Source organism: Glandiceps talaboti, chromosome 4 (genome assembly GCF_964340395.1).
Source record: "Glandiceps talaboti chromosome 4, keGlaTala1.1, whole genome shotgun sequence".
In the NCBI taxonomy this organism is placed as follows: Eukaryota; Metazoa; Hemichordata; class Enteropneusta; family Spengelidae; genus Glandiceps; species Glandiceps talaboti.
The window spans coordinates 22,539,725-22,567,300 of NC_135552.1; the positions used below are offsets into that span (position 1 = coordinate 22,539,725).

General features: G+C 34.8%; 1 protein-coding gene across 3 annotated transcripts; it reads left to right on the forward strand.

The window, feature by feature from the left end:
* Positions 1–5,671: 5,671 nt before the first annotated feature.
* Positions 5,672–27,426, forward strand: LOC144433898 (sorting nexin-33-like). 3 transcript variants are annotated; one of them, XM_078122295.1, is made up of 14 exons: positions 5,672–5,727; positions 13,047–13,208; positions 14,451–14,651; positions 15,121–15,209; positions 15,772–15,862; positions 20,726–20,851; positions 21,427–21,541; positions 22,208–22,338; positions 23,184–23,287; positions 24,288–24,391; positions 24,716–24,793; positions 25,267–25,433; positions 25,978–26,092; positions 26,874–27,426. In XM_078122295.1, exons 1-14 carry the CDS (start codon positions 5,716–5,718, stop codon positions 27,011–27,013), a joined length of 1,635 nt encoding a protein of 544 aa, XP_077978421.1. In that variant the 5' UTR covers positions 5,672–5,715; the 3' UTR covers positions 27,014–27,426. The 3 variants fall into 3 exon arrangements, with proteins under 3 accessions (XP_077978421.1, XP_077978423.1, XP_077978422.1); XM_078122297.1 differs by lacking the exon at positions 5,672–5,727 and adding an exon at positions 6,497–6,614; XM_078122296.1 differs by lacking the exon at positions 5,672–5,727 and adding an exon at positions 8,648–8,694.
* Positions 27,427–27,576: the final 150 nt, after the last annotated feature.

The window sequence follows — 27,576 nt, forward strand, 5'->3', positions numbered from 1 at the left end:
GAGACTGAATATGAGGCTGAATCTGGCTAACTTTGAATTTAATTTTAAAATTGAATTTTAAGCCAAATAAAAGCGAGAACACTGTCTCGTTAGACAGAACTACGACTGATGAAGGACAGCCGGTCCAAAACGTCTTAAAAGAAGGGTCAACTAGGTATCACCCCGGGGACGTATTGTCAATGTCTTCCCTGCTAATTTACGCTAATACTAGGGTCAATTACCTTAACAAACTGGTCATGTGGCTAACTGACCTTCAAACCAATTTATTAATACCAGAAAAATGATCAAGTCTGAACCAGCGTGGAAAAATATTTCCACTTATTAACAAACTTGATCTAACAACCCATAGTTGGTTACATGGTAAACGCAATGTCACAGTCATACACGTATTTAACATTGATGGTGTTCGGAGTTCCCTTCCAAGTTCCGCCTCCGCCATCGCATACGTCTATCCAAAGTTCGCACACTCTAGGCATACTGAGGGTAGTCCCTGCTCACAAAATCAAGAATCTCCATTCGCTGGAGCCCTAGTCTCACATATTTCATCAAATCTCCTTTGAGAAACTCATCCTCCTTCCATAAGCTTGACCGACACAGCGCCATGTACAGTAAAATGCCTACCGGTGATGCATGATGAGCGACGTAAGGTCAGCCTCATACTCATATTCAGGCTCTCGCCCTTGGGGGCGCTATATGTATACAGCACTTTCAGTAGTGCCGTTGAGATCGCAAGGAATGCTGGTCTATGGCAGCTGTGGGCCATTGCGGACCAGAACTGCCACTAATTTTTTTAATTTTTTTTTTTTTTTTTTTTTTTTTTTTTTTTTAAATTTTGATTTTAATTTTATTTTAATTTTATTTTTGTTTTCATTTCATTTTTATTTTACTTTTACTTTTATTTCTATTTTATTTTTGTTTTCATTTTACTTTCATTTTACTTTTATTTCTATTGCACTTTTGTTTTAATTTTACTTTATTTTACTTTTATTTTTACTTTTCTTTCTATTTTACTTTTGCTTTCACTTTACTTTTACTTTCCTTTTAATTTTGATTTTGTTTTCATTTCACATTCATTTCATTCTACTTTTATTTTAATTCTATCTTTATTTTTTTTAAATATTTTAATCTTTTTTCTTAATTTTATTAATTTTCTATCAAAACAATTCGCATATAATGTATGGCAGCCCTGGGCCACCATACACAGTGCTAGGGGTAGGCAGGAAGTGCACTCGACAGTGTATCAATACTGAATGAGCTTCATTGCGCTGACGCGATAGCGTATCACGTGACTGGCATCGTCCCCCCCCCCCTGGTTACGACCCCACATTTCACCCGGCCTACACACATGCTTGCCCTGTTTTAATGCAATTTTTGTAACCCTCATGTCTATTGAAAGCTTATTTTTGGCTTTATGTTTTCAACTTAGGCCAGGTGAATCTTGTTAATACGTTTGATAATATGTAACTGGAGCATATAAGGACATGATTTGTTTCAACATATAATTAATTGTGTGAGGATTTACAAATTCCTGACCTTGTACGTCTGTCTGTGTATTGAATCACATATTGGCAAAAAGTGTGTGTGTATGTGTGTCTGTCTATGTATGTATGTATGTATGTATGTATGTATGTATGTATGTATGTATGTATGTATGTATGTATGTATGTGTGTATGTATGTATGTATGTATGTATGTGTGTATAATTATGTGTGTGTATGTATGTATGTATGTATGTATGTATGTATGTATGTATGTATGTACGTATTTATGTATGGATGTATGTAATATGTATGTATGTATGTATGTATGTATGTATGTATGTATGTATGTATGTATGTATGTATGTATGTATGTCTGTCTGTCTGCAAGTCTGCATGTGTAGTAAGGTACTTATATATGGTACGATATCATATTCATATGGTGGAAATCAATTTGACTCGCACCCGATTTTTAGCTTTCACTGTAAAATGGTAGGTGATCATAATAATTAAGGTTTTCAACAAATTTATAATCTACAGTGTGTATGTAGCATAGATAATGGTATACCAACAGTTGAATATTAATACAATTATCAGTTCTGGATGGTACACCGTAATTACACACTCGGTACACTATGTTGATACGTTATTGCCCGTAAAAGATGTACATGTCATATTTACCACGTCGTACCAGGAGTTCTCAGCGATGGAACGTTTCGAACATGAATGAGACTATCAAGGAAGTGTTGCAGCTACGGGTTTTTAAAGCACATACTGGCAGATAGATTACAGGCTGTCAGCGTGAGCAGCGTATGTATAATCTTTTACATTGAAGTGGTCAATGAGATGACATTTAGCTTGTGAATAGCTAAGACCCATAAGAGCATCTGAATAAACAGAATAGTACTTATTTGAGGAGCTATCTAAAAATATCCATAGTTTAACATTGAGTCACTTTGTGTTGAGAGTGAATACAGTGTATGGTGTATCCGTAAAAAAATCACGTTAGTATTCTTACATCCTCGACATATATAACGTTTTGAGGGGCTTTGATTAGTAGACTGGATGTTTCTATCATGATGCCCATTACATAATTTTCTCTCCCGCTATGTCTGTCTGTCTGTCTGTCTGTCTGTCTGTCTGTCTGTCTGTCTGTCTGTCTGTCTGTCGCTCTCTCTCTCTCTCAATCAATCAATCAATCAATCAATCAATCAATCAATCAATCAATCAATCAATCAATCAATCAATCAATCAATCAATCTGCAAAGTTTATATAGCGCCAAAATCCAAAAACATTGTTTTGCTCTATGACGCTCAATGGCTAAACCACACTGTATGCTTTGGAGAATAAGTGCGTTTTCAGTTTTCTTTTGAAAGTTTCCAAGTTTGGAGATTCTCTGATGTCGAGTGGTAGTACGTTCCATAGTTTAGGCGCAGCATATGAAAATGCACGGCCACCATATGTGATGGTTTTGTAGGTTGTAGATGTTAAAAGTTTCTTGGTGGATGAACGGAGTGTACGAGTTGGAATATAGGGCTGGAGCAGATCACTGATGTACGCAGGAGTCTGGTTGTGAATAGCCTTGAAAGTTAACAGCAACATTTTGTAGTCAATCCTGAGACGAACTGGTAACCAATGGAGATGGGTGAGAACTGGTATGATCGGTGCAAATTTCCTGGTGCGTGTGATTATTCTTGCTGCAGTATTTTGAGCTCGTTGTAACAGGCCTATTGTGTTGTCTGGGAGTCCATAGAGAAGTGAATTACAATAGTCAAGTTTGGCTGTCAAAGTTGCATGTTGGTTGAATTATCGAGACAGTAAATAGAACTATTCAAAATATTTTTTTTTTCAGATTCGGAACAAATTAGTTTAATTTATACAATGGCATTAATGATTACTACTTCTTTCTAGGTCGGGATCATTAAAAATTAGAGGCAAATATACAAGTAATGTTAAGCTAACTATACGAATACCAAACAACTAATCAGAAGTTGGAAGCACTTTTCACACTGTATCCTATTACACGTATTTGGGGAGCATTTTTCAGTTAAAGATTCCCGAATTATGTTATACAGCAGCAAAAAAGTCACAAAGGATATACAATTGCATCTTTCAACCAAGGGGGCGGGCTTCGATATAATTCGTTGGAATATCCGGGTTGCATGGACGACCACGGACTACTAGTATATAATCATTGACAAATCAACATGATATCGATGCAATTGTTGAGGGAGATTTACTAAACAAGAACTATACGTGAATGTCTCCCCCCCCCCTCTCTCTCTCTCTCTCTCTCTCTCTCTCTCTCTCTCTCTCTCTCTCTCTCTCTCTCTCTCTCTCTCTCTCTCTCTCTCTCTCTCTCTCTCTCTCTCAAAATCAAACAGCGTCCTCTGCGGCGATCACATACCTATAGAAAATATCGACCCCCCTGATTAACATGTACAATGTCTAATTATAGGTGTATTAACAATTTTTAGTGATACATCTTTGTTTATATAATGATAGAAAATGTTCCCGTTGTAACTAATGCAGGTTTAAAAGTGTTATAATGTTCACCTATACGAAACGATATTACTGCAGCTACTCTGACGAAAACTGGGAAAATGTACTACATAAAAACAGTGGAAAATCCATTGAAACGGCGGTGGCCATATGCATATGCAAGGAAAAACACTCATTATCAACCACCTTGCAGTCTAGCAGCTTTGACATGAAATACTTGCTCAATACTGGTTTACAAAAAATCCTTAATTTCTTATTGCCTATTCCACAAGGCAGCCAAGGCCTGGTTCACGTATAAAAAAGTAAAATTGAAAATTTCGCATCCTGACGTGAAATAAATTTCACGGAAAATTGGGTTGTTTTTCGTCGGCCATCTAGTTCCGTGGAATCATAAAAAGGGGGTACTTTTTCAGATCACCCTCCGAGAATAGGCTAGGATGTACCCTCCCCCCCTCTCTCCCTCTCTCTCTCACCTAGTTTTCTCACGCCGAATCTAAACGCAAAGAGCCTTGGAGCTATCCTTGACTCTTGTCTGACAATGAAGCCTCGTGTCAGTCAGATTTGTCGTTCAATTGCTCTTGTTTCTAAATATCTCTCTGGGTCTGCCACTGAACAACTAGTTCATTCGTTTGTTTCCTCTCGCATTGATTCGTGTAATTCATTGTTACACGGTATACCTCAGTACTCTATAAATCGCATTCAACATGTACAAAATGTTGTAGCCAGAATTATTACACGTTCGAAACGTCATGTTCATGCCACTTCTACAGGAATTACATTGGTTGCCAGTAAGCCTTACGTCAACGTATTATTTATAAGATCTTAGTCATCACTTTTAAATGTCTTCATGCATGGTTCAGGTCCTCCATCTTAGTGAGTTAGTCAGTCTCTATACTATGTCCCGGGCGTAGTCTACGTTCTGCTGACCATTTTAAACTTTAGTACCTTTTAGTACCGTTACAGCCCGGACAAAAAAAACCATGGTGACAGGGCTTTCAGTGTTGCTTCACCAGTTTTATGGAATGGAATGCTCTCCCTCTCCAAATCCGTCATTGTAATATAAACAACACATAGACCATTTGGAATACAGTGGAAAACTTGAACTGGACACTCACACATGAAAAAATAAATAAAATAAAATCAAAAATCTACGTACCCCACCTATTTTAAAATTGAATGTAATCGGAACCACACATTTTTTTTTTAAAAGCCTAATCAATAAATTGCGTCAGTTCCTCAAGTTTGAGTGAAGTTGCATGAACACCATCATCAATAAAGCGTTTACATAAATCAGGTAAGATCCCCTGATACGATCTGGAAATATGGTATTACTGATAAGACATTAATAACAAGCATATACTACGACCAAGACAATTTCCCATAGCAACGCTACGTCACTTTCTGTACACAATACCTGTCTTTAAAAGTTAGCATAATTACACATAACTTGAAGAACAAGTTCAGCCAATCGTATCCAGGAAGTATTGGGTAACCGGATCCGTAAAATTGCCATACTAGTACCCCTTGCAAAACGTCATCAATCAGAAAAACAATAGCATTGGCAAAAGAGAACGTCGACAATATCACACGACACACTAGTAGTATGAGTCATTTTGCGATCCATGACGTACATCAATAGTGCTGCGTATCTCCACCAATACGAATCTAGGGAGTTTTTTTTTTAGGTCAGGTCAAACCAATCACATGACCTCTTAGGTCTCCGGCTTCTCCAATATGGCGCTGAAGGTGAGTGTTTCATTGACGAGACTATTCGAAACCTAGTAGTTATTCAGCGTGTATATTATGTCTTGCCTATACAGAAACTTACCCTCCTATTTTATCATCTGTTGGATGTGAAAAATCGTGTAGTTTATCCAATTTGTTATTTTTAATGGCGTGTTGAAGTCGATAAGCACCGTGTGTTGACAGAAACGGGACGAGTGATCTGACGAAGGGGAGTCTCTCACGGTGGGTGGAGACACGTAGTGGTAGCACACTGTGTACTTTGAACGAAAACCGTTCAAAAAGATAAATATTTTGTAGTTCAACTGTATTTTGAACATCAGACGGTTGATAACTTTCGTTCGGTATATATATTGTGCGTTAGTTAACCGTACATGGCATTGGCGTACATAGTGTAACGTGTTTGTATATATTGAATTCATCATACTGCGTATACAAACGAGTCACTACTGTGGATTGTCTGTTTGTGTGTTTCTGTGAATGTTACACCTTGTCAATTAATATCAGCTAATATAATTTGTATGCTTTGAGAGTATTTTTTAAAATAAACTAATTCATTGATTTACGTCGTAAAACTGGTATGTGGTCACTCCAGTTTACTAAGATTTCTCGGAATAACGAATATTTTACTAATGTAGTCATAACAGGTGTAACATGTACATATAAGGTATATAAACACATCCCAGTTGGTGAGTCACTATATTTCACACTATTCACGACTTCTAACTACATAAAAGTAATGATTTACTAGGCCACTTCTTGACAAATGAAATATTTGTTTCTCTATTTTGGTCAATGTTGTGTTATGTAACTTGTAGTCTGAAACAATGGGATTGGCCCTGTCCCTAGTAATATACAATCATAGACAGTGAAGGAGACCTTGATGTAAGGTTAGTCACATTCAGTGAAGAATTTCATATATTTCTTCCATTCATATAAGTTATTAGTTTGTAGATGTATTTTTGTGATTGTGTTTTGCAATCCAAGTAGTGTGGAACTCACAGAGGAAGCAGTACAACAGTTAGTGTACACACACACACACACACACACACACACACACACACACACACTTATACATATACACACACATATACATATACACACACATGCATGATACATTTTTCTAATTTTATTATGATTCAAATTTTTCACATCAGTACTTTTTCACAATATTGAAATAGTGAAAAAGTCCATTGACTTGAATGTGTGTATATATCTGTGATCACATGTTCAAATATTAACTCTGCAAATGTGAGGGACCTTATTGTAAACAACAGTAAACTCATACTACTAATTTTTCTTTTAATGACTCACTTAATTATAGTGATAACACAGACATTGTCAAATTCTATCAAATTTTCTGAGCTTGGCACTGACTTGATCAGATTAGGGTTGCCACAAAACTATAGGTGGGTAGATTAAGAGACATGGAAACATTTTGGCAGACTTGATTCATAATTATCTACTCACATACACGTACAATCTGTGCCTTCAGTGGTATGTAAACATTGTGTGTATGTATCACCTGTCAACAGACAGACAGACAGACAGACAGACATACATAGACAAATAGGTAAAGATTGAGACAGGTAGACAGTTTGGTGGACTTGGTTCATAATTATGTACAAATTTGTTCACATATACATACAATCAGTGCCTTCAATGTAAATACTTTTTATACATGTGAGCATCACCGGTCAACGAATATGGATGTCCGTTAATTCAAAGTGTTGTTGAAAATAGACTGGAAAATAACTGAATTCTAATTTACCCAGGTTCATTGCAGTATATTTCAAAAGTCTATTGGGCATATTGATCAGAAATGTAGTATTTGTACGTGTATAATCATTGGGAAAATTATTAATTTTGTCTTTGAAAATGATATGGATGTCAATAGACAACATCACCTAGCAGCTGAAAGTCAAGTTCATTAGTCACACTCATAGCAAGTGACGAGGAGCTTGTTGAGAAATGCATTGCTTTCAAAAGTATGAAAATATTGTCAATTTATTTTTGTAAATATAGGTATGTTAACAGCCGACACCACTTAGAAACTGAAAAGTGAGCAAATTAAGAATTAATTAGCTTGCTGCATGATCAGTAGTAAGTAAAGGTCAAAGGTCATATTAAGCAGGTAGGTGAGGTGACACACCTGTAGTCTGCTCTTGGGCAGACACAAGTAGACACAACTGCATAGTTTACTCACCTGCTCAGATGTATATACATGTACAATCAATGTTTTCAATGTAACTACTTCTATACAGCAGCTGTTATGAGTTTGTATATGCCAATCAAAGAGCTATTGAAAAGATAACTGCAAATTGATACATAAAACTGAATTAAACTACCCTTGTATTTCAAAGGTCTTTCAGCTATTTTGATGAAAAATGCAATATTTTCAGAGAAAAGACAGTCTGGTAAAATTTCTTTTGAAAAATGATAATAGATATCAACAGACAGCATTGCTTAGCAACAGAAAGACCAGTTATTTATTCATTAAACAATAGATGAGGAGCTTGCTAGGAAATGCATCATTTTCAGAAACATTCAATAACTTATCAGTGTTTTCTTTGAAAATGATATGAATATCAATAGCCAATATCACTTAGCAACTGAAAGTCACGTTCAGTACTCAGTAGCCACAAATGAGGAATTGATCAGTTTGTTGATTGATTGGTAGTAATGAAAGGTCAAAGGTCATAACAATTCCAGAGAGCAAACAAACTCTTTTCCTCCAATGGTATTATGAAAATATTTTGCTTCTGTAGAAATGTATGGACATAACAGGTTCATCATTGACAAGACACATTCTGTGATTCAGGATAGCGTTTGTCTTGTACCAGGAATACCAGTTTCTGTAAAAAATTGGAACTACAATATGGAAGTGACTAAAGGCTAAGAAATTCTTTAAAGATGTGGGTACCATCTTCCTGTTTTCTTAGAAGTATGACAGGGCATACCAGTTGAATGGTAACTGTGGAACATTACTGTTGTTATTTAACTTATAATTTTTAACTTTGCTTAAGTTTGTATTTTGTTATAACTTTGAATTGTATCGTTCACTTGAAAATTTCACAGATGGAATCAGTGTAAAGATGAAATCTGCTTGATATGGTGTTGTATATCTTGAAGATTTTACAAAATTTCTTTTCCTTTCCTGTGCCATCATACATTTAGTATCAAAACACTTGAAATTGACAGAGTAGTCTTTCCTTTCAATGGTTGTTAACTTTTTTTGCAATAATTACAATTGGAAAACATGACTGATTTGGCATCCACGTCCCAAGTTTTGATAAGGATGAATTACAAAGGTTGTAATGCGTGACTGAGGATTCAGCTGTGAGCTTTTGATCTGTCTTGGTTGATAATCCTCATCAGAATGACAAATATTAAGGGTGAACACAAGATGTGTCATTGACCTGCAATGGTTTGACTCTGATTATCTAGACTAGTCATAAAGTCTTGCTTTTTACAAGTCAACTGTATTTGTTACAACATCATGTAACCCCCTCCCCTCCACCCTCCCCTGAAAGTGCTTACAGTCAGAATTTACAATGCTAATACCAACCATTCTAATGATATTTTTGTATAAAAATGAGTGTAGTTGATCTTAAAAGTTTGACTGCTTTCATATTTTGACTGTCACTTACACTACTAGGAATGTACTCTGATAATTATAACAATATTTTATGTCCACAGTTTCACTACCAATTTTTGTATTTGACTAACCCTGTCTTTGACTTTTTTTTCTTCTCTGTAGTTGTCATATAATAATTTATGGACCCTTTTTTCACACAATGAGATCTAAACTTGTCATATACTATTCATTGTATTAGGATTTTGAAGTACAAAAAAGTACTAGATTTTGAAAAAAATCCCTACATAGACAAAATTTTGATAAGTTTCTGTACATTTACACAAAATTTTGACAAATTGCTGTACAGTGAGTCAAAATTTTGACAAATTTCAGTACAGCTAGACAAAATTTTTGACAAATTTCTAATCTGGTAGATAATATGTTGATAGTTTTCTGAACAGCCAGACTAATTTTGACAAATTGCTATCAGCTAGACAAAATTTGTGAGGTGACATAGACAGACAGACAGACAGACAGCGTCATTGCCATTCAGTAACATTATAGGTTGATGTGTCATTCAAGAACAGTTGGATTAGTTGATGTGTAGCAATGAATAATTAAATTGAATGACAGTTATGTCATGTATAACATATAAAAATGAGATTAAAGCCATGAACAGTTCAATACATGCATTCATGGATTAAATTATTTCAATTGAGGTTTACTGGGGTACATGTATGTACAGTAGGTAGTCGAAAAAAAACCATATAGATTTGGCACTAGGTGTCATACCGTATGTAAATTTTCTTGCTGACCTTAAATTTGTTTTATGTGGTGCAAGGAAAAATATCTCAGATATGGCTAGTAAAAATCAGAAATTTGAATAAAATACACAAAATTAGAGATATGTCACCTCAGACAGAAATTGATTAACACACAAATCAATATCACATAACAAACACTTCAGTTTTGAGCTTTGTACTGTTCATATATTGTATTCTTGTGAACCATACCACACTCTCTGATAGTCTGTTTGTGTTGATTGATTGATTGATTGATTGATTGAATGAATGAATGCCAACCTCACCATTTTGTGAACGGTTCTGGATGTAATCAAGTTATTTGCAGGAAAGTTGAGACTGATTATATGCAAAGTTCAAGATTCTGGTATTCAGGAATGTGCTGTGCAATGAGTTTTCACGTTATTTTTAGTCAAGTTGAGAGTGTGTGTCCTGACTGATTAGATGCAGAGTTCAAGAACCTGTATGCAGGAATTTAAATGCAGATCATAAAATTGAGATATAGAGATATCAGACAGCATTTGTTACAAAGTGTACTTTCAGTGTCATAGTAGTACACATACATGTAGGGCAAAGACGTCTGGGATAACAAGACCAGACATTTACATGTCCCTGTTTCATCAATGTCACAAAAAGTTCAAAGTTTTTCAAACAACTAGAAATATACTAAGAAATTGTCATTTTTGGTATAGTTTGACACAAAACTAAATTCTAAAGAGTTTGTTGCACTTTTCAACCTCTTGCTTGGTTCCTTTCTATTTCATTCAGATATTTGGAAAAATTAAAAGATTAGTTTGCTTCACCATTCCTCTGCTTTCTTCCCAGTCTCTTTTGATAATATACTAAATTGAATGAAGGTCATACACGTTTGGATGACCTTCACGTGACCTTTAACCCTATAATGAACTTTGACCCTTTTAAGGTTGTAGAACTGTTGATTTAACGAGTGTGAAGCTACCATCATATTCATATTCATATTCACTTTCAAAAGTTGACCTCTAGCTCAATGTGAATATGATGATAGCTTCACACGTTCATCATCAGATTCGAAGTCTTCCGAATTAAATGGGTACGAACAAGCGCTCGGCAAATCACATAAATCCTTCATTGGCAGGTTGAAATCATGTGATTGTAGTTACTTTTCACTTGATTTGTGTGGATTTGCCAGAGTATCCAATTTGCACCATGAATTATTGTTGTCATATAAAAAACTAATTTGGACTATGTTTAGTATGCCTTTCCCATATCTTTGAAAATGAAATATCAATATTTGGGTGTACAAAAAACCTGTATGAGTAATGTAATAAAATACGACTTGGCTGGGTGTGTTTTGATTTCCCGCAGTGTCGCTATCTTTGAAACCCTACTTAACACTTACACTGGTGAAATTTACACAAAATAGTGTTGTCAAGACCACAATTATCACAATGTATGTAGTTCCCTTGATCGGGGAGGGTCAACGCAATCGATTGTAAAAATTATGGTCCATGACAACAATAATTCATGGTGCAAATTGGATACTCTGGCAAAAATACGAAGAAAGCATGCAAATCCAAGAAAATCAAGTGAAAAGTAATTACAATCACATGATTTCAACCTGCCAATGAAGGATATGTGATTTACCGAATGCGTGTTCGTACCCATTCGGAAGACTTCGAATCTGATGATGAACGTGTGAAGCTATCATCATATTCACATTGAGCTAGAGGTCAACTTTTGAAAGTGAAGATGAATATGAATATGATGGTAGCTTCACACTCGTGTTGATTTAAGTTTAACTTGTTTACATCCAGTCTGTCTCTTTCCTATGTCTAGGTAGTGACACTGTGTACTATGAATATATTGGATAAGTCAGTGATTCTGTAATGCCAGATATAAACAAACAAACAATACTGGAAGTGGTCTTACTATGTTTCTCATGACCTGACCAAGCCTATATTACTACATTCTGGCAAAGTGAGAAAAATTGATGCCTTCTACGGCAGAATTAGAAACAATTTCATGTCACAGATTGTCAGATGGCAACCCCACAAGTGCATATGTGAATGTAAATTATCGTTCATACATGTACTGAATTTCAGGAAATTTAAGCAAACAAAAGTGTCCTTCTGACTTTTAATAGTCATTTCAAAGTCATTCAGACTGTTATTTTATGTACAACTTGCAAGTACCGGTATGAATAGAAAGTAGAACCAACATGTACTCATACAGTTACTTTTTTTAAAACTTAAAAAATTCTTTAAAATTTTTTGTAAATTTTAACCCGCCCCATCATTTTAAAGGTGTTACGATGAGAAACAAAGAATAAAGTACAGGTACCCTTGTCAAGGTTCCAGTGAGACAAAGTGATAGTTTCAATGTGTCTGCTATCAGTGTTGGAAGTATGTAAGGCAATACCAAAATTGTGATGAAAGCCATACAGGTTATCTCATGGATTGATTTACTTTCTTAGCAGTAAATGTACTTAGCATATCTCTAACAGTCTTGTGAATTGACTCAAATTTCAATTCCAATATCCATGCCATGGCCCAGAGATCACAGGAGTAATCTATTGTCAGTCTTTAGTTTCATCTAAATTTTTTGTAATGTTACTAGATGCACCTACATCACTTTCAATTTTGTTGTTACTGGCAAAGTGGGCAAACCACTTGCCTCTTACCTCTGTGGTTGGGATTCATACCCACTCTGGTTTTGATTAGATTTACCACACTGTAAGTAAGAAGAGTGTCGTTCAGTTTTAATCAACCGAACAATGCAGGTTTTCCCAGGATACTCTAAAAAATTGTTTATTAAAATGGGAACTTATGATGGTTATTGATTACCATACTTTAAATGAGAGAATCTAATTTGTATTGACTAATGAAAATTTCAGAGAGTCAAAAAATTTCTTGGAAACAAACCCTAATTTGTAAAATTTTCAATGGTGTTGGTTGTTTCCTTTACAGGCAAAAGCAATTTATGACTTTGATGGTGACGTAGACCATGGGGAACTTACAATATATGAAAATGATATCTTGACAGTAACAAGTCAGGATGTGGGTGAAGGATGGTGGGAAGGCACCAATTCAAGGGGCCAAACTGGTCTCTTTCCAGAAGCTTACGTTGAGGTAAGTCTGACCTACATATGTGTAGATGGAAGGCATGGGATTTGTTTGTAAATCTAGTTTTTTGAGGTCAGGCACCTCTGACCTCTGACCCCTGACCTCTAAATAGACCTCTAGATATTGAGTAAGCCTCTGATCATGAGATCCCTAAATTTATTATTTTATGATGTCATTTACTTCTGTGTCACTGGATTACATTTCCTAAGAAGCAGCGACAATAACAAATCTATTTGAACTCAGTTAATTCTTAGCTCACCAAATAAATCTCAAGAAGTCGATACTCAAGTTCAACTGCAGCTAAGCTTAAAATTTACCAACAAGGGTCAAAGTTTATCAATAAAGTTCAAACTGTCCCAACAAAGGTCAGAGATTGCCAATACAGGTCAAAGTTTATCAATAAAGGTCAAACTTCCAAAAAAGGTCAAAGTTTGGCAACAAATCTCTAAATTGCAGTTTCATATTATAAGTATGTATGCACTATATACACAGGAAGGAAGGAACAATAAGAGTGACTTGTGGCATATGATATTGAAGTATTGGGTGGTAAAATTAACAAGTGTTCATTGTATTTAAAAACCAGTGTATATAAAGAGAGACGCCTATCAACTCTACAACGTAAACTCGGGCAGACATCCTGTCATATTTTCAGACATTTTTGACATTATTTTATTATTGATATGTCTACATGCATAGAATAACTGTGTTGTCACACAGACTCTATGTAAAATACTGTCCTCAAAAAAAAATGCTGCCCCCAGAATTGGACTCTCAGAAGTACACTTTACAAAATATAAGTTCTGTGTACAGGAAATGCAGTCAGTTTTCTTACATAATTACATACTTTTTAGTTCCAAGACATCAGGAGTATAGTCATGATTTAGCATTGAAGTAAACTAAAATGTAGTAGAAAAGAAAACAATTACTTGATATTTCAGTATGGTTTGTATCAAAAGGAATGATGGCAAACATAGTAGATCATTTGCATACTAATTTACATAGTATTTTCATAATAATTTGCATAAAGTATACATATCAAACTTACACACTTAGGCTGTAAATAGTCAGGTACAAGCTCAATAAAATAAAGATATATTAACATAAACTATCAGCCAAAATTTTTTTAATACAAACATCCTTCAATACAATGTAAGCAGTGATAGTGTAATGAAATTTCAGCCAGCCAACTAATGTTTCATCCATGTAATAACCAAATAATTTCAGTATCATTTTTCCCATCTATCACAGCTTATCAATGAGGCGGGGCCTCCTGCCTTTGCCCCACCAATGCCAACATTTGCTCCACCAGCACCACAGACTTACCAATCATCAGCCCCAGCAGCATACAACCCTGCCCCTCCTAGCACAGACTTTGACGGAGGGACAGCTGATGATGATTGGGACGACTGGGATGATGACAGCAGTTCATATTCAGATTCCAGACAACAGGTGAGAATCAAAATCTGAATCAGTTTCTGAATCTGAATCTGAAATTCATTAGATATATACATGTATTTTAGGAAGATACAGTTTATTTAGGATTTGTGTGTGTGTGTGTGTGTATGTGTGTGTGTGTGTGTGTGTGTGTGTGTGTGTGTGTGTGTGTGTGTGTGTGTGTGTGTGTGTGTGTGTGTGTGTGTGTGTGTGTGTGTGAGCTATGTATGTATTGATGAATGGATTTTTGTTTGTTTGTTTACATGTACATGTGTGATGCTTGGGTAAAACTGAGGCGTCTTTTATTGTTTGAATATCCATTTATGGTACATATGAAAATCCCAGACTGTTATTCTTCATATGCATATGTACACAGGAAAGATAAAATGAAAAATGAAGTGTGCATCAAATAAACCCAGATACTCATTTTAAATTACATTCTGATATTGTTTGTGTATTTTTGTCTCGCATGTTTACACCACAGTCAACTGTAGGCTCTCCAACAGAACATGATACAAACCACTTTGCATCAAGAAAAGGCACTTCAACTATTAAAACCAAAGGATTCAACAGGTGACAACTTGTATTTTGTAGATAAATCATATTGTTCTCTTTTTGCTAAGGTAGAACAACAGTCAATATGCCTCAAAATCAAATCTCTAAAAGCTTGTTGCTGGTCCTTTTAAATACTGACAGAAATCTGGGTATTCGCCATCTTGTTTTCAAGGAAATCAACAATCTTATTTTTCCACACAGTTACCATAGTAACTGACAGCCATATTGGATTCTGAAATGAGTCCATTTAAATACCGTTTTGACCTCTACTTCAACATGCTTGGTGACCCCAAAGTTTTCTGGAGCAGAATTTTATTCCAAGATACTACCTGTATGTTAAATGCAATGCAATAAAAATTAAAACCCAGAGCATCAAATGTTAGAAAAATAAAATTCTGTAAACAACAACACTTGTTTTAGTTGCATTTAAATGCGCTGGTACAAGGCTGTGTCCCTGGAATGAGGATTACATGTTTTTAGTGGCCATTGTACTCGAGCTGCACTTGCTTTGTGACACAAATTGGTACAGAAAACTAAAAATTCTTGAGTTAAACAATCATTGTGTCGCTATCCATTTCAGATTTTCAACGTTTGTAAAACTTGGAGGAGAAGCATACATTTTAGGCAATGCCAAAGCAGAAGTGCCTCATGGAGAGGAAATCAGAATTGTTGTAAGTTTGTTTGTTTGTTTATTTATTTATTTATTTACCAAGGACATCAACAGATATTCATTCTCATACACAGCAACTTTTTACCCCCCAAATCTATCAACTCAGTTTGTGCCCCAATATTCACACACACACAGACGGGACCTGAACTTTGACGGGAAGGCAAGTCAATTCCCTATTTGACCATAGATAACTCATCACAAATTTAACATTGTGTTTAGACTCTTTACCATTTTGACAAATGGCTGCCATACCCTGTTTGTTTTTTTCATTGCCAAACCTTAAAATATACCAGTATTGGTGTGAGATGTCATTTTAGTTGTAAGAAAAAACAACTATTTCTCTGCCAGACTTGTGCTCCAAAAATAGAATGTGACAGGAACCATCAACAAATTGTTATCCAATAGTTCAATAGGAAATACTTTATAACTAAGTCACTTCATGATCAGAATAATTTATATTTCAAACACATCTTTGCTTTCGACGATAGATTAGATATGAGTTTAGTCTTGGAATTAATGTAGGGGGGGGGGGGGGTGGAAAGGAGGGGATATTTTGATATTATTCCCCTATATTCATTCCACGCAGTGAAAAAAATTACAAGTGACCTAAGGGGCCTTGTGACAAGAGTCAAAAGATGAGTAGTATTTAATAACACTGAAAACCTTTAGGTCATGAGTTCTTTGTGGCTGAATGAAGCAAAATATTGGAGAATAACATATTAAGTATACCTATGTTTGTGTAATTTATGAAAAATTGCCAAACTTTTGACTATTTTGAATATTTTGACAAATTTTTGAGCAAAGCAGATCCAATGATGTGTAGACACTCCTTGTTGTAATGTAGAACGATCAGGGTATATATCTTATCTTTTTTGTTTGAACATGTTCAACTTTCCTTGCATGAGGTACATTAGGGCATACTAGGCCACATCATTTATTGTTTTTCTAGAAACATATAAATCATATGAATGTACATGGTAATAGTACAAATATGATGTGTCATATGTCAAAGTTGACACCAGCAGTCGCAGTTTACAAGTTTATATTTTATATTATATCCATCTTCAGGATTAAATCGCTATACTACTGCGCTAGTTAATGTCATATGTTGTGCAAAATTTTGTTTATTTTTGTCACATACATTTTTAATTTTTAATTTTTAACTTAAATTACATTTTAAAATAAATGTACACAGTATATTTATGTTGAGGTGCAGATGTTATGAACTATGAACAAAACAGTGTTGATTTATTTGTATTTGTGCAAAGAATATTATTTTAAAAATTAACAATTACTTCAATTTGTAACTATGGATTCATGTTTCATGTAGTCAAACCGAATGAAGTACTATGCCCTCTATATATAATACAACTAGTGACAGACCAGATGTACAAGAGGAACTTCTCACAAATATGAAAAGTAAACAAATTAATCAGATAATAACACTTGGCCCAGTATGTTGGAAATACGCAGAGACAAGTATTACAGATCATCATTTGATGAGAACAGTTGTATTGCCGCTTTACATAATAGTTGACATTCACAGATGAATTTCAAGTTCTCATGGCATTTCATGTCCATGCAAAGAAGCCATAAGACTGTTCTTATTAAACCATACATGTCGTACTTCCAACAACATATTCTGCCAAATGTTATTCCAATTTACTTGTCTACTTTCCCTGTTTGTAACAAGTTCCACTTGTAATCGCCTGTCTGTCACTTGTTGTATTTGAATTCCACCATCTTGGATTAGTACGTTGCTGTCTTATCAGTCAAACCATATGGATGAATGACATTGGTTTATTCAGGACCAACCCTTTATAAAGCTCAGCCAAACAATTGTATTTCAAATCCAAAGTCTAATCTCTAATCTGACATTGGCCTTTAAACATTAAAGGTGTAACTTTTAGGATTCATGTTTAAAGGCTCAGGATTCAGTCCCAGGTTTTTGCATTAGTAGCATAAGGATAGAACTATTCATTTTGTTCAGGGCTAACCTTTTCTATAACTTTACCCGACAGATGTTTTTGTCAAGTAAATTTTAATCGTAATCTAACATTGGCCGTTAGAGGCTTATGATTTAATTGAAGGTATTCACATTAGTGTTGTCTTGTCAGTTGTTGTATACAGATTATAGTTCTTCTATTACTCTGCCAAGCAACTGCTTTCGACAACCTTCTTTTAACCTAATCTGACATTGGCCTTTAATGTCATAATGGGTCAGTTTGGGTGATAGCGGTCTCGCATCCCAACCTGGGAGTCAGGACCCTATAGTGAATATAGACCCCTCTTAGATCTAAGGTACATGCTTCAACATAATACACTAAAGAAAGCCACAGACTGAAGATATGAAACTATTGATTCAGAAAGATGCTGTTCATTCTTGATCCTATGAACAGAGTTGAACATTTTTTGTACTGTTGATCTTGGTAAGGACTTTGAACCATACTATGACCAGAGGGCAGACAGGATTGATAACATGAATTTAGACTTGCCAAACACCCCTAGCAAGTACAATGTCCATGGTTAATATCTTACAGTTACACACAGTTTATTATGTATATGCATGTCTAATAATTTGAAAAATTATGAATACATGTATGTAGATTTATTTTACACATGCTAGCATTTCTGATAGAGCACCATGAGTCTGCATCAAGTTTAAAGTTAAAGCGTGATTTGACTTATTAAAACAGTTCTGTATCAGAACCATAGAAACTTTGGTCCTGAACACAAAACTGATTCTATGTTATTCTTATGGCCCCAGTGATATGATAGCACTGATGAAGGAACCTGGGATTGAAGCATGGGCCTTTAAAATCCTTGCCTAGTTTAATCATTACATTCATGTTTGATTGTACAGTGTACATGTACACCGTATTTGTTATTGTGTACACACACACTGGTACCAAATACAATGAAATACCACATTCATGGTTGACTATTGTACATTGTACATTATATAACCTTGATGACCTCAGCCATTCTATTTTTACTCGGTAGTCAGTCTGTACACACAAGACAGGAAGGTCATTGAAGTTTAGATTTATTTTAATGTACTGTTTCTGATGACCTATCTATACATGTATAGAGCTGGTGAAAGTACAACTGATAAATATTTACATATCATTTGCATATCTATGACTGGTGAACCCTGACTTGCATGCTTGCTTTTAAGTGCTAGGAATGATTTGGAATGTTTATACAGTATTGTGAGTTGCATAAACCTAATGTGCATGATGTGTGGAAACCCAACCCCAATAATAGAGGGGCGGGGGTGAGGGTGGGGGTGGGGGTGGGGTGGGGTGAAGGGAGAGAGGAGTGGAGGATCAGGTAAAATTTCAACAGAATTCTATTTCTTTCAACCTCGATGAAATACCTATACCTTTGAACTTAGGTAGATTTTTACCCACTTTAACCCTGAAAACACAACTTGACCAAATACAACTTAGAGTGTGCAGATGATGAGGAAAGGAATTGGTTGTTTGTTTTAGATCTTGTTTTACGACATCAAAAATATAGCAATACTTTTAGGATGAAAACAGCACTCAAACTGTACAAGGAAGTACGTTCTCACATTTTAACACCCCATACTTGGTCATACACTTGTAGTGTACCAGGATATATGGTATTTATAGTTATTACCTGCTGTAAAAACACATTCATGTATATAGAAACTTAGGTATGTAAACCTGAGGTGTTGTAACTCAGGTGTAAACATTGTAAAATAATTATATCTGAGCTCACAATCAAAATACCTGTTTAGTGTGATGCGAACAGTATGGCAACGTGTGTGTGTGTATGTGTATGTGTGTATGTGTGTGTGTGTGTGTGTGTGTGTGTGTGTGTGTGTGTGTGTGTGTGTGTGTGTGTGTGTGTGTGTGTGTGTGTGTGTGTGTGTGTGTGTGTTGTGTGTGTGTGAGCACACATGCAGTCTCTGTCCATACTCGTATGTATACACAATTTTACATGAGTTTATTAAATCGCCAGACTCATTAATGTTGTCCTTGATGGGGTGTTACTGAGGATGTCTAGTTGGGAAATTGATCAAAACATAATCATTGTACTGTAGATATTAGCCTAGTTCCTGTACGGTATCGTTACCATTTACACCTCCACTCAGTTAGAAACCTCGTTGGTATCCTGACTATATAGGTATGTTCTTGTGTAAAAAAAGAGAAGATTTTTGGTTGTTTTCATTAATACAGTCTATTTGATGCGCTGGATATCTTTTCACTTTAGACATTCTTTGAATGGTATTCATAGCTCATTAGTTCACTGCATTTCTAACAGTCGTAAATACTTTGCTGTATATATGTATAGGGATACCAGTGTGTGTGACAAATACCTAGTTGTTCCTGTGTACTTATTGAATATTCTTCTTCACTGCAGAAACCATGCCCAAAAAGGTGGCTTCCTATGTTGACTCATATCCTGCTACATGTTAACAACTTTAGCAGGTTTCCCTCTTGGGATATATTTGTAGCTCATTTGTATATACAAATTACCTCACATGTATGCAGATTACTTTATGTGTATATGCAAATTAACTTATATATATGCAAATTGACATCTGTGGTGTGTCTCCAGAGGAAGTTGATGATTAAGATTCTCCGCTCCCTCCAGTCATACACAAACTTGGCACATTTAACATAACTCAACTCCATCCATTCTGTCACATCTGTTGACCATTTCCTACATTGTCTGCCTCTTTGTCTTACACCATGAAGTGACCCTTTCATTGATAATCTCAGATTGATTATCAGATTTGAACTTCACAGGTACTGTAAATTCCTAAAAACTTAAAAGTCAGAAATTTTGCTAACTTTTCTAACAAAAATCCTTTGTATGTTTTCTGTTACAGGATAAAGGAGAAGGACCTAGGTGGGAAGATAATCCCAACACATTCACTTGTAGTATAGCTAATCCTAAAAAGGAGAGTAAATTCAAAGGAGTGAAAAGTTACATAGCTTATCAAGTAACCCCATCAGTAAGTTCAATAAATATATGACGTCTTTCTAGAATTCACAATTTACAGGGTTTAAAAAAAATCCTGTCCTAATTATTATTTATTTTGTTTGTGAACTTTATACAATAATTGATTTCAAGTCAAGCACATTAGCTACAATGAACCAGTTTGGTTGTCTGAAAAACAAAAGATTGTATAGTTTGGCCACTAGGGGTGCTGTTCAGTCAGAAGCCTCTATTTGAGTATAATATTGTTGCCCACAGAAAGATGTTAGATTGTGGTATATAGTATGAGTGTGATGAAAACAACCCAGCTGTTGTGAAAATCAACAGAAAATAATATGTACAGTTTGTTAACCGCTTTTTCCAACAACATTCACAGAACATTGCTCTCACATTGAGCTCCAGCTGATAGCACAGTTGATATAAAACTACATTTATTTTCATAATTTATTACTGTACACAATACATGTATGAACCTTTCAGTTTTGAAATGAATTGTAATTCATCTTTGTTGTGTTCATTTCATTGACGCCATTTCTTTCTTGCGTTTATTTCATTGACGCCATTTCTTTCTTGTGTTTATTTCATTGACAGCATACACATATACAAGTTAGTAGGCGATATAAACATTTTGATTGGTTATATAGCAGACTTGTTGACAAATATACAATCATAGCAGTCCCGCCGCTTCCAGATAAACAGATTACAGGTAAGACATACACACACATAAATTTAAAGTGCTCATATGCATGAGAAATGGGTGTTTATTTTGGATTTTCAATTTACAAGACAAGCTTACTGTATTTTTGTACTACTTGAAAAAAAAAATTGTGGAACAACATTTGTAACTCAATAAATTGCAAAAAAACCAAAAATTGACAAAGTTTGTTATTGTATGTACGATAAAAATCCCAGATAAATAGCCAAATTTCATCCATATGGCCACTTTACTGTAGTGCCTTTAGTTATTACTCATTCAAAAGAGTGCAAATCCATTTCTCAATTTAAAGTAAGAAAATTTAAATTGTGGGTCACAGTTCAAATTTTTGAAATACAGGTCAAAATGATACCATTTTAGAATCCAATATGGCCACTGAATTCTGTGTTGATGCTATGGAAAAATAAAAGATTGTTGTCAATGATTATGTTAAAAAACAAGATGATGAAACCTATATTTCTTTTTATCATTTCCAAAGAACCTAAAAAACTCCAAGTTTGGAGAGAATTGAACAACTTTGATATGTAAAGAAATTGGTCTCAAGGCAAATTCTATCTTATAATAGGTTTTATAGTGAATGCCAAGCTATTTGAGATCAGCTGTATGTGTCATATCTGTATGTGGAAATTGAATTTTCTTCTTTCATTTTGTATGCAGGTAGATATGAAGATGATTTCATTCAAGGCAGAATGTCACAATTACAAGCCTGGATGGACAGAATGTCACAACATCCTGTTATCTCCAAAAGTCAAGTACTGAATCATTTTCTAACATGTACAGATGAGAAGGTATGTTGTAGGGATCATCGATCGCATAATACCACACAGTTCAATAAGAGAACTTTGTTCGTTTAGGGGGAGGGGGTGTGGCGTCAATGCAATTGCTTAACTTCATTTTTACACTTCGAAACCAAATTTCGATGGAAGTATTTCACTCCTTCAATGATAACAGCTTTTGTATTTACTACTGAGATAAATAAAGTTGAGGAAAATTTACTTCTAATATGGTGCTGGGATTCTGGTAGTATTTTAATATGTTTACTATCATATTTTTTACATTACATCGATCGTAGTGGTGTGACCACTACAGTTTTCATCATAGTTTACATCATATATCAACGTTTGATGTTGCACTTGTGAATGTTCATTTAGGGTGAGGAAGGAGAGGGTTTTGACCTAAACAAACAATGTTCATTTGTTGAGCTTGTGCGACATTGTGCGATCGTCCGTTAGTGCATCAAATTCTTCCGTGTACAAAGCGGTGACATTGCTGCTAATATAGTTTGCAGTGTTACAATGAAAATAGCTGAATAGAAACCAAGTGCTGTCTGGCTTGACATCATGCAAATTTACAATTAAAACAATACTACATTTTATTTCTGGTATAACCAAATTCCTACTAACACTGCTTCTTTTCATCATCTGGTGTAACAAAAATCTTTCTTTGAGGTAGTTGATAAAATGTAACAACATTAGTCAGATTTTTTAAAAACCAGACAACATTTTGTTCCTATTGAGTTGGCTTCCATTGTATTATCAGAACCATGTTTAGCTTTGCCACCATAAAAAAAAATACATTTTTATCAAAGAGGTAGTCAGAAAAATTTTCATCTCCTTTAATTTTTTATTCCCAGATGTGGAAGCAGGGCAAAAGGAAAGCAGAAAAAGACGATTTGGTCGGAGCATCATTTTTCCTGATGTTACAGACACCACAACAGCCACTAGATTCCAATATGGTGTAAGTAACAAAATAATGTCATTTGTATGGCCAGAAGTACTCTTTATCAAGTCCTGTGAAAAATTGTCACAAAATTTAGTTTCATTATTCGCTAATGCTTGAACTTTCTGTGTTTGTGACTGATTAATGGACATGTTTATTGTATAAATCCACCATTTGTGCTCTGGAAGTCAGAAGAAATACATGTACATACATAATTCAATAGTCTACCATTATATTACCTGATTTGAACTCTGTATGTAGTATCATTATGTTTAACCTTGACCTTGACCTTCATGGTCAGAGTTTCAAAAGATCCGTACCATCCATGAGTCTCACAGAAATACATTAAATGAGAGAGTGGGGAAGGATTGTGTCTTCTATGAAGACTTGTTATTCATGTTAGGTACTATTAAGTATATGGAAGAAATCTGAATGCAATGGAGTGAAGAGACTCTCCGTTGAGTTTGAATCTGAACATCGCTTTAACCAGTGACTTAGTGACCATATGGATGAGGATTGGGTATTTATTTTGGATTTTGAATTCCTAAAACAACTTTATCATGGCCTCCTACCTGAAAAATCAACATGAAAACACATTGACAAATGTTTGTAACTGAATGCATTGCAAAATGGTAAAAAAATGTGTAAAAAGTTTGTTATTATACGGAAAATAACAAAGATTTTTACACATTTATTATGCTTTCGCAATTTGTTGAGTTTATACAAACACAGACTTTGACAATTTTATTTCACATTGATTGTTCAGGTAGGAAGCCATGATAAAATTGTTTTATGAATCAAAAACCAAAAGAAATACCCCAATACTCATCGATATGACAATTTTAACTGCAGATTCAGACAAGTCAAACTTTAAATCAGAGTTTTTCATTCTTCATAGAAATTAAATAGTATTTGGGAGTTTGTTTCTTGCTTTATCACAAAGTAGTTTGTTGTCATCGTAGTTTATGGTGACCTAAGTCTAAGTCACACTCACATTTCTGTCCATTTTCAATTGCAGAGAATTTCAACATGAGAGTTTATCAAAGTTTTCAAAAACCATGGATGACAGTGTCACCAAGCTAATGCAAGTTTTACACGACAGAGAAAAGAAACACCAAGGGCGTAAGTCGTAACTATTATTTTTTTCTTTCATTTGAAGATATTATATTTCTCCTTTTCCATAAAATGTAAACAGACAAACAAACAGACAGACAGACAGATAGAGAGACAGACAGACAGACAGACAGACAGACAGAGTAATAACTTTTAAGTGTTTTTTGTCAATCACATTACTGTTGGTTCATTTAATTCAGAACCTAAAGAAAAGAGAGACTTCTCCAACACAAATTGAATTACTTCAACTCTTTCATTCATTGACTATCAGGTTGTGTGAAATTTCCAATAAAACAATTACTTTCAATAACAATTATTGCAATTTTGTTTTAGCTTTTAGAAAGGAATTCAATAAACTAGGTGGTGCACTGAATGGTTTAGCAGCCTCATTTGAACTGGATACTAATACAGGTGAGTGATAAGATGCCCTATTGTGGTTATCAAAAAGATAGAAGATTTCATGGTTTCACCACTAGGAGTGCTGTTCACAAATCATTTTAGGCCGGAAGTGAAGTCGAATGTTGTAGTGTACACAAACAAGAAGTTACAACTCGTTTTCTGTGTTCTACCACAGTGTTGTGTGTTTGTTTGTTTTTATAAACAACTATAGTGTATCAGTATTCAAAATATACCTAATCACCACTGTAAATTTTCATGTATAACCAATTGAAGTGCTTTCACACACATTGTATTCACTACTTCATGCATTACCATGCAATGAACAACCATGATGAAAATTGTAGCCCTTACTTTGTCAAATCTGTGACGCCCTCTTGCAATGCTTACCTGCAAAATGCCCCCCCCCCCCAAAAAAAAAAAAAAAAAAAAAAACGATCTAAAAGTATTGTTGAAATATTGGTAGTGATATTGTGTATTCTTGACAGATTCACATCCATTGACCAGAGCAGTACACCATACTGGTACAACATATGAAGAGATAGGAACTATGTATGCAGAACAGCCAAGACATGACCTGGTTCCTATGATGTTTAAACTACATGAATACGAAGGACTACTTTCTACCTTCCCTGATACATTAACTGTGCACAAGGTACATGTATAGACTTTCTTTTTTCATGTATACCAAAATTTTCTTATCTTGCTTTTTGTGATTAATTTAAAAAAAAAAAGGAAAGCTTTAAAATTCATTTAAAAAAATTATAAAAACATCTAAGCAGTACATAAATTCATTAATAAGTGTTGCTTGCTTTGAGTGATTTTGAAAATTGTGGTATTATGTTGTTTGAAGTGACATGCTCATTCTAACTGAATTAAGGAAAATAACTTTAAGCTTAGTAATAAGCTAAATTCAAGAAGTGATTTTGGGTACCTATTGATCTTGTATATTCTAACGTTGTATATTTTTCCCCAAGTAATGTCTGTAAAAGAAATAATCTTAATAAACATTGAAGTGTGAACTTTACAAATAAAGATAAGCAAAAGCAGTACAGTCAATTATACTGTGCTATGTGTAGGATGTCCTCTTGTAACTGATATACATTAATATATTCATGTACTGCAGCTGTGCCGCAATGCCATTGGCACATTGGTATTAGCAGTGTAAAATTCTTAATTTAGTTACTCTTTCATTTCAGGGGGCACTCAGCAAAGTCAAAGAATGCCAAAAACAGGTAGATGAAGGCAAAATGGACGGCAGTGATGCTGCAAGTGTCAGTCAAAGAGCTGATACAATATCATATGCTTTACTAGGTGAGTGTTAGCACAAGATTTGTACATATATATAGTGTATTCTCATTTCCCCCTAGCTATGTTATTACCAGGATATTTTCAGAAGATGGTAGAAAGAGAACAGTCCTCTAATCAGTGACCACTTTTGTCACTTTGTGGTGGTTGAGGTTTTAGCCCCAATTTGGGTCTGAAGGATGGTCATAAAAGCCTGAAAAAATGTACTAATACTGTACTACAGTTGTCAGCTATGCACAATAATAAAAGTAGCTGAGTGTCTGCTTTATAATTCCCATACCATTTTCATAGCACCTGAAGTTATTTCAAGAGAAATTTTCATATTGCCTAGCTGTCTCCTCACATTGTTCAGGGAGAACACTCCCTTGGCATGGCATACAGAAGATCTTTAAGCTAAAATCACAAATGTGTTAATGTGTCAACACAGAAAATTGTGGTTTGACGGATATAATTTTGTGTATATTTACAAGTGTGCATGAAGTTGTTGTAGACGATGTTGAATTAGTTTATTAAAATTAATATGCCCGTAAAAAAATAATGTATTCAACCTGTTTGCCAAACTATGTCATATGGAAATACCGTATTTCTGTGTGTTTCCTGAGTGAATACTGTTGTCAACTTCTTTGCGACAAATAAGAAAATATAGAAATGCTTTAGGACCAGAATTTGAATAGAGACATGTCAAGGTAATGTTTTTTGTCCACAAACCCTTCCCTGTTGAGTTGTATAGTGAACAACCTTCCTCCCATAACCTTCCTCATTCTTATAGTTTTCTTCTCTCTTTCAGCCGAATCAAACCACTTCCAGCAAGAAAGGGTGAAAGACTTCAAAAGCATGATGCAGAATTTTGTACGAGAGCAGATCACCTTTTATAAAAATATTACAGAAAAACTGGAACACACATTAGCCATGTATGATGAATTTTAATGAGTTCAAAACCAACCAATCAGGAACCAGACCAGTAATCATGTGATATTTCTAACCATTGAGGAATTAGCAGGGCTTTGGAATTGAATTGTCTAGAAGTTTTAATCAATCATAATATTTGTATCTCCTTAGCGTGCTACTATTCTTGACTGACTAAAAAGAGACAGTATTTAATTGGTGTTGAACTTACATAGAAAAAAACCCACACTTTGTATATTATATCTTTGTAGCTAGCTGTCTGTCTCAAAGAGTTGAGACAATGTGCATATATAAATTGAAAGTTATGTATTTGAGAACAGTGCAGGTTTGAAAGAAGTTTTTAAAAAAAAAAAAACTAGTTGATAGAAAGGTTTGTTTGTAGAGATTTGAAAGCGAGCCAGATTAAAATTTCATAAATACGTTAAAAACAACAACAACAACAACAACAACAACAACAACAACAACAACAACAACAACAACAACAACAACAACATATGTCCCCTTTCTTGTCAAACCAAACATTCATCGGTATGTCTATCATGATGTGCAATCCTCAGTGATGGCCAAAAAGCTCAAATGAGACA

What these genes read in the sequence shown, in the direction of transcription:
- LOC144433898 (XM_078122295.1), top strand. An exon ending in ATTCAGATTCCAGACAACAG is followed by an intron (nt 14,652 to 15,120) that starts GTGAGAATCAAA and finishes TTTACACCACAG; the next exon opens with TCAACTGTAGGCTCTCCAAC. An exon ending in AATATCATATGCTTTACTAG is followed by an intron (nt 26,093 to 26,873) that starts GTGAGTGTTAGC and finishes TCTCTCTTTCAG; the next exon opens with CCGAATCAAACCACTTCCAG.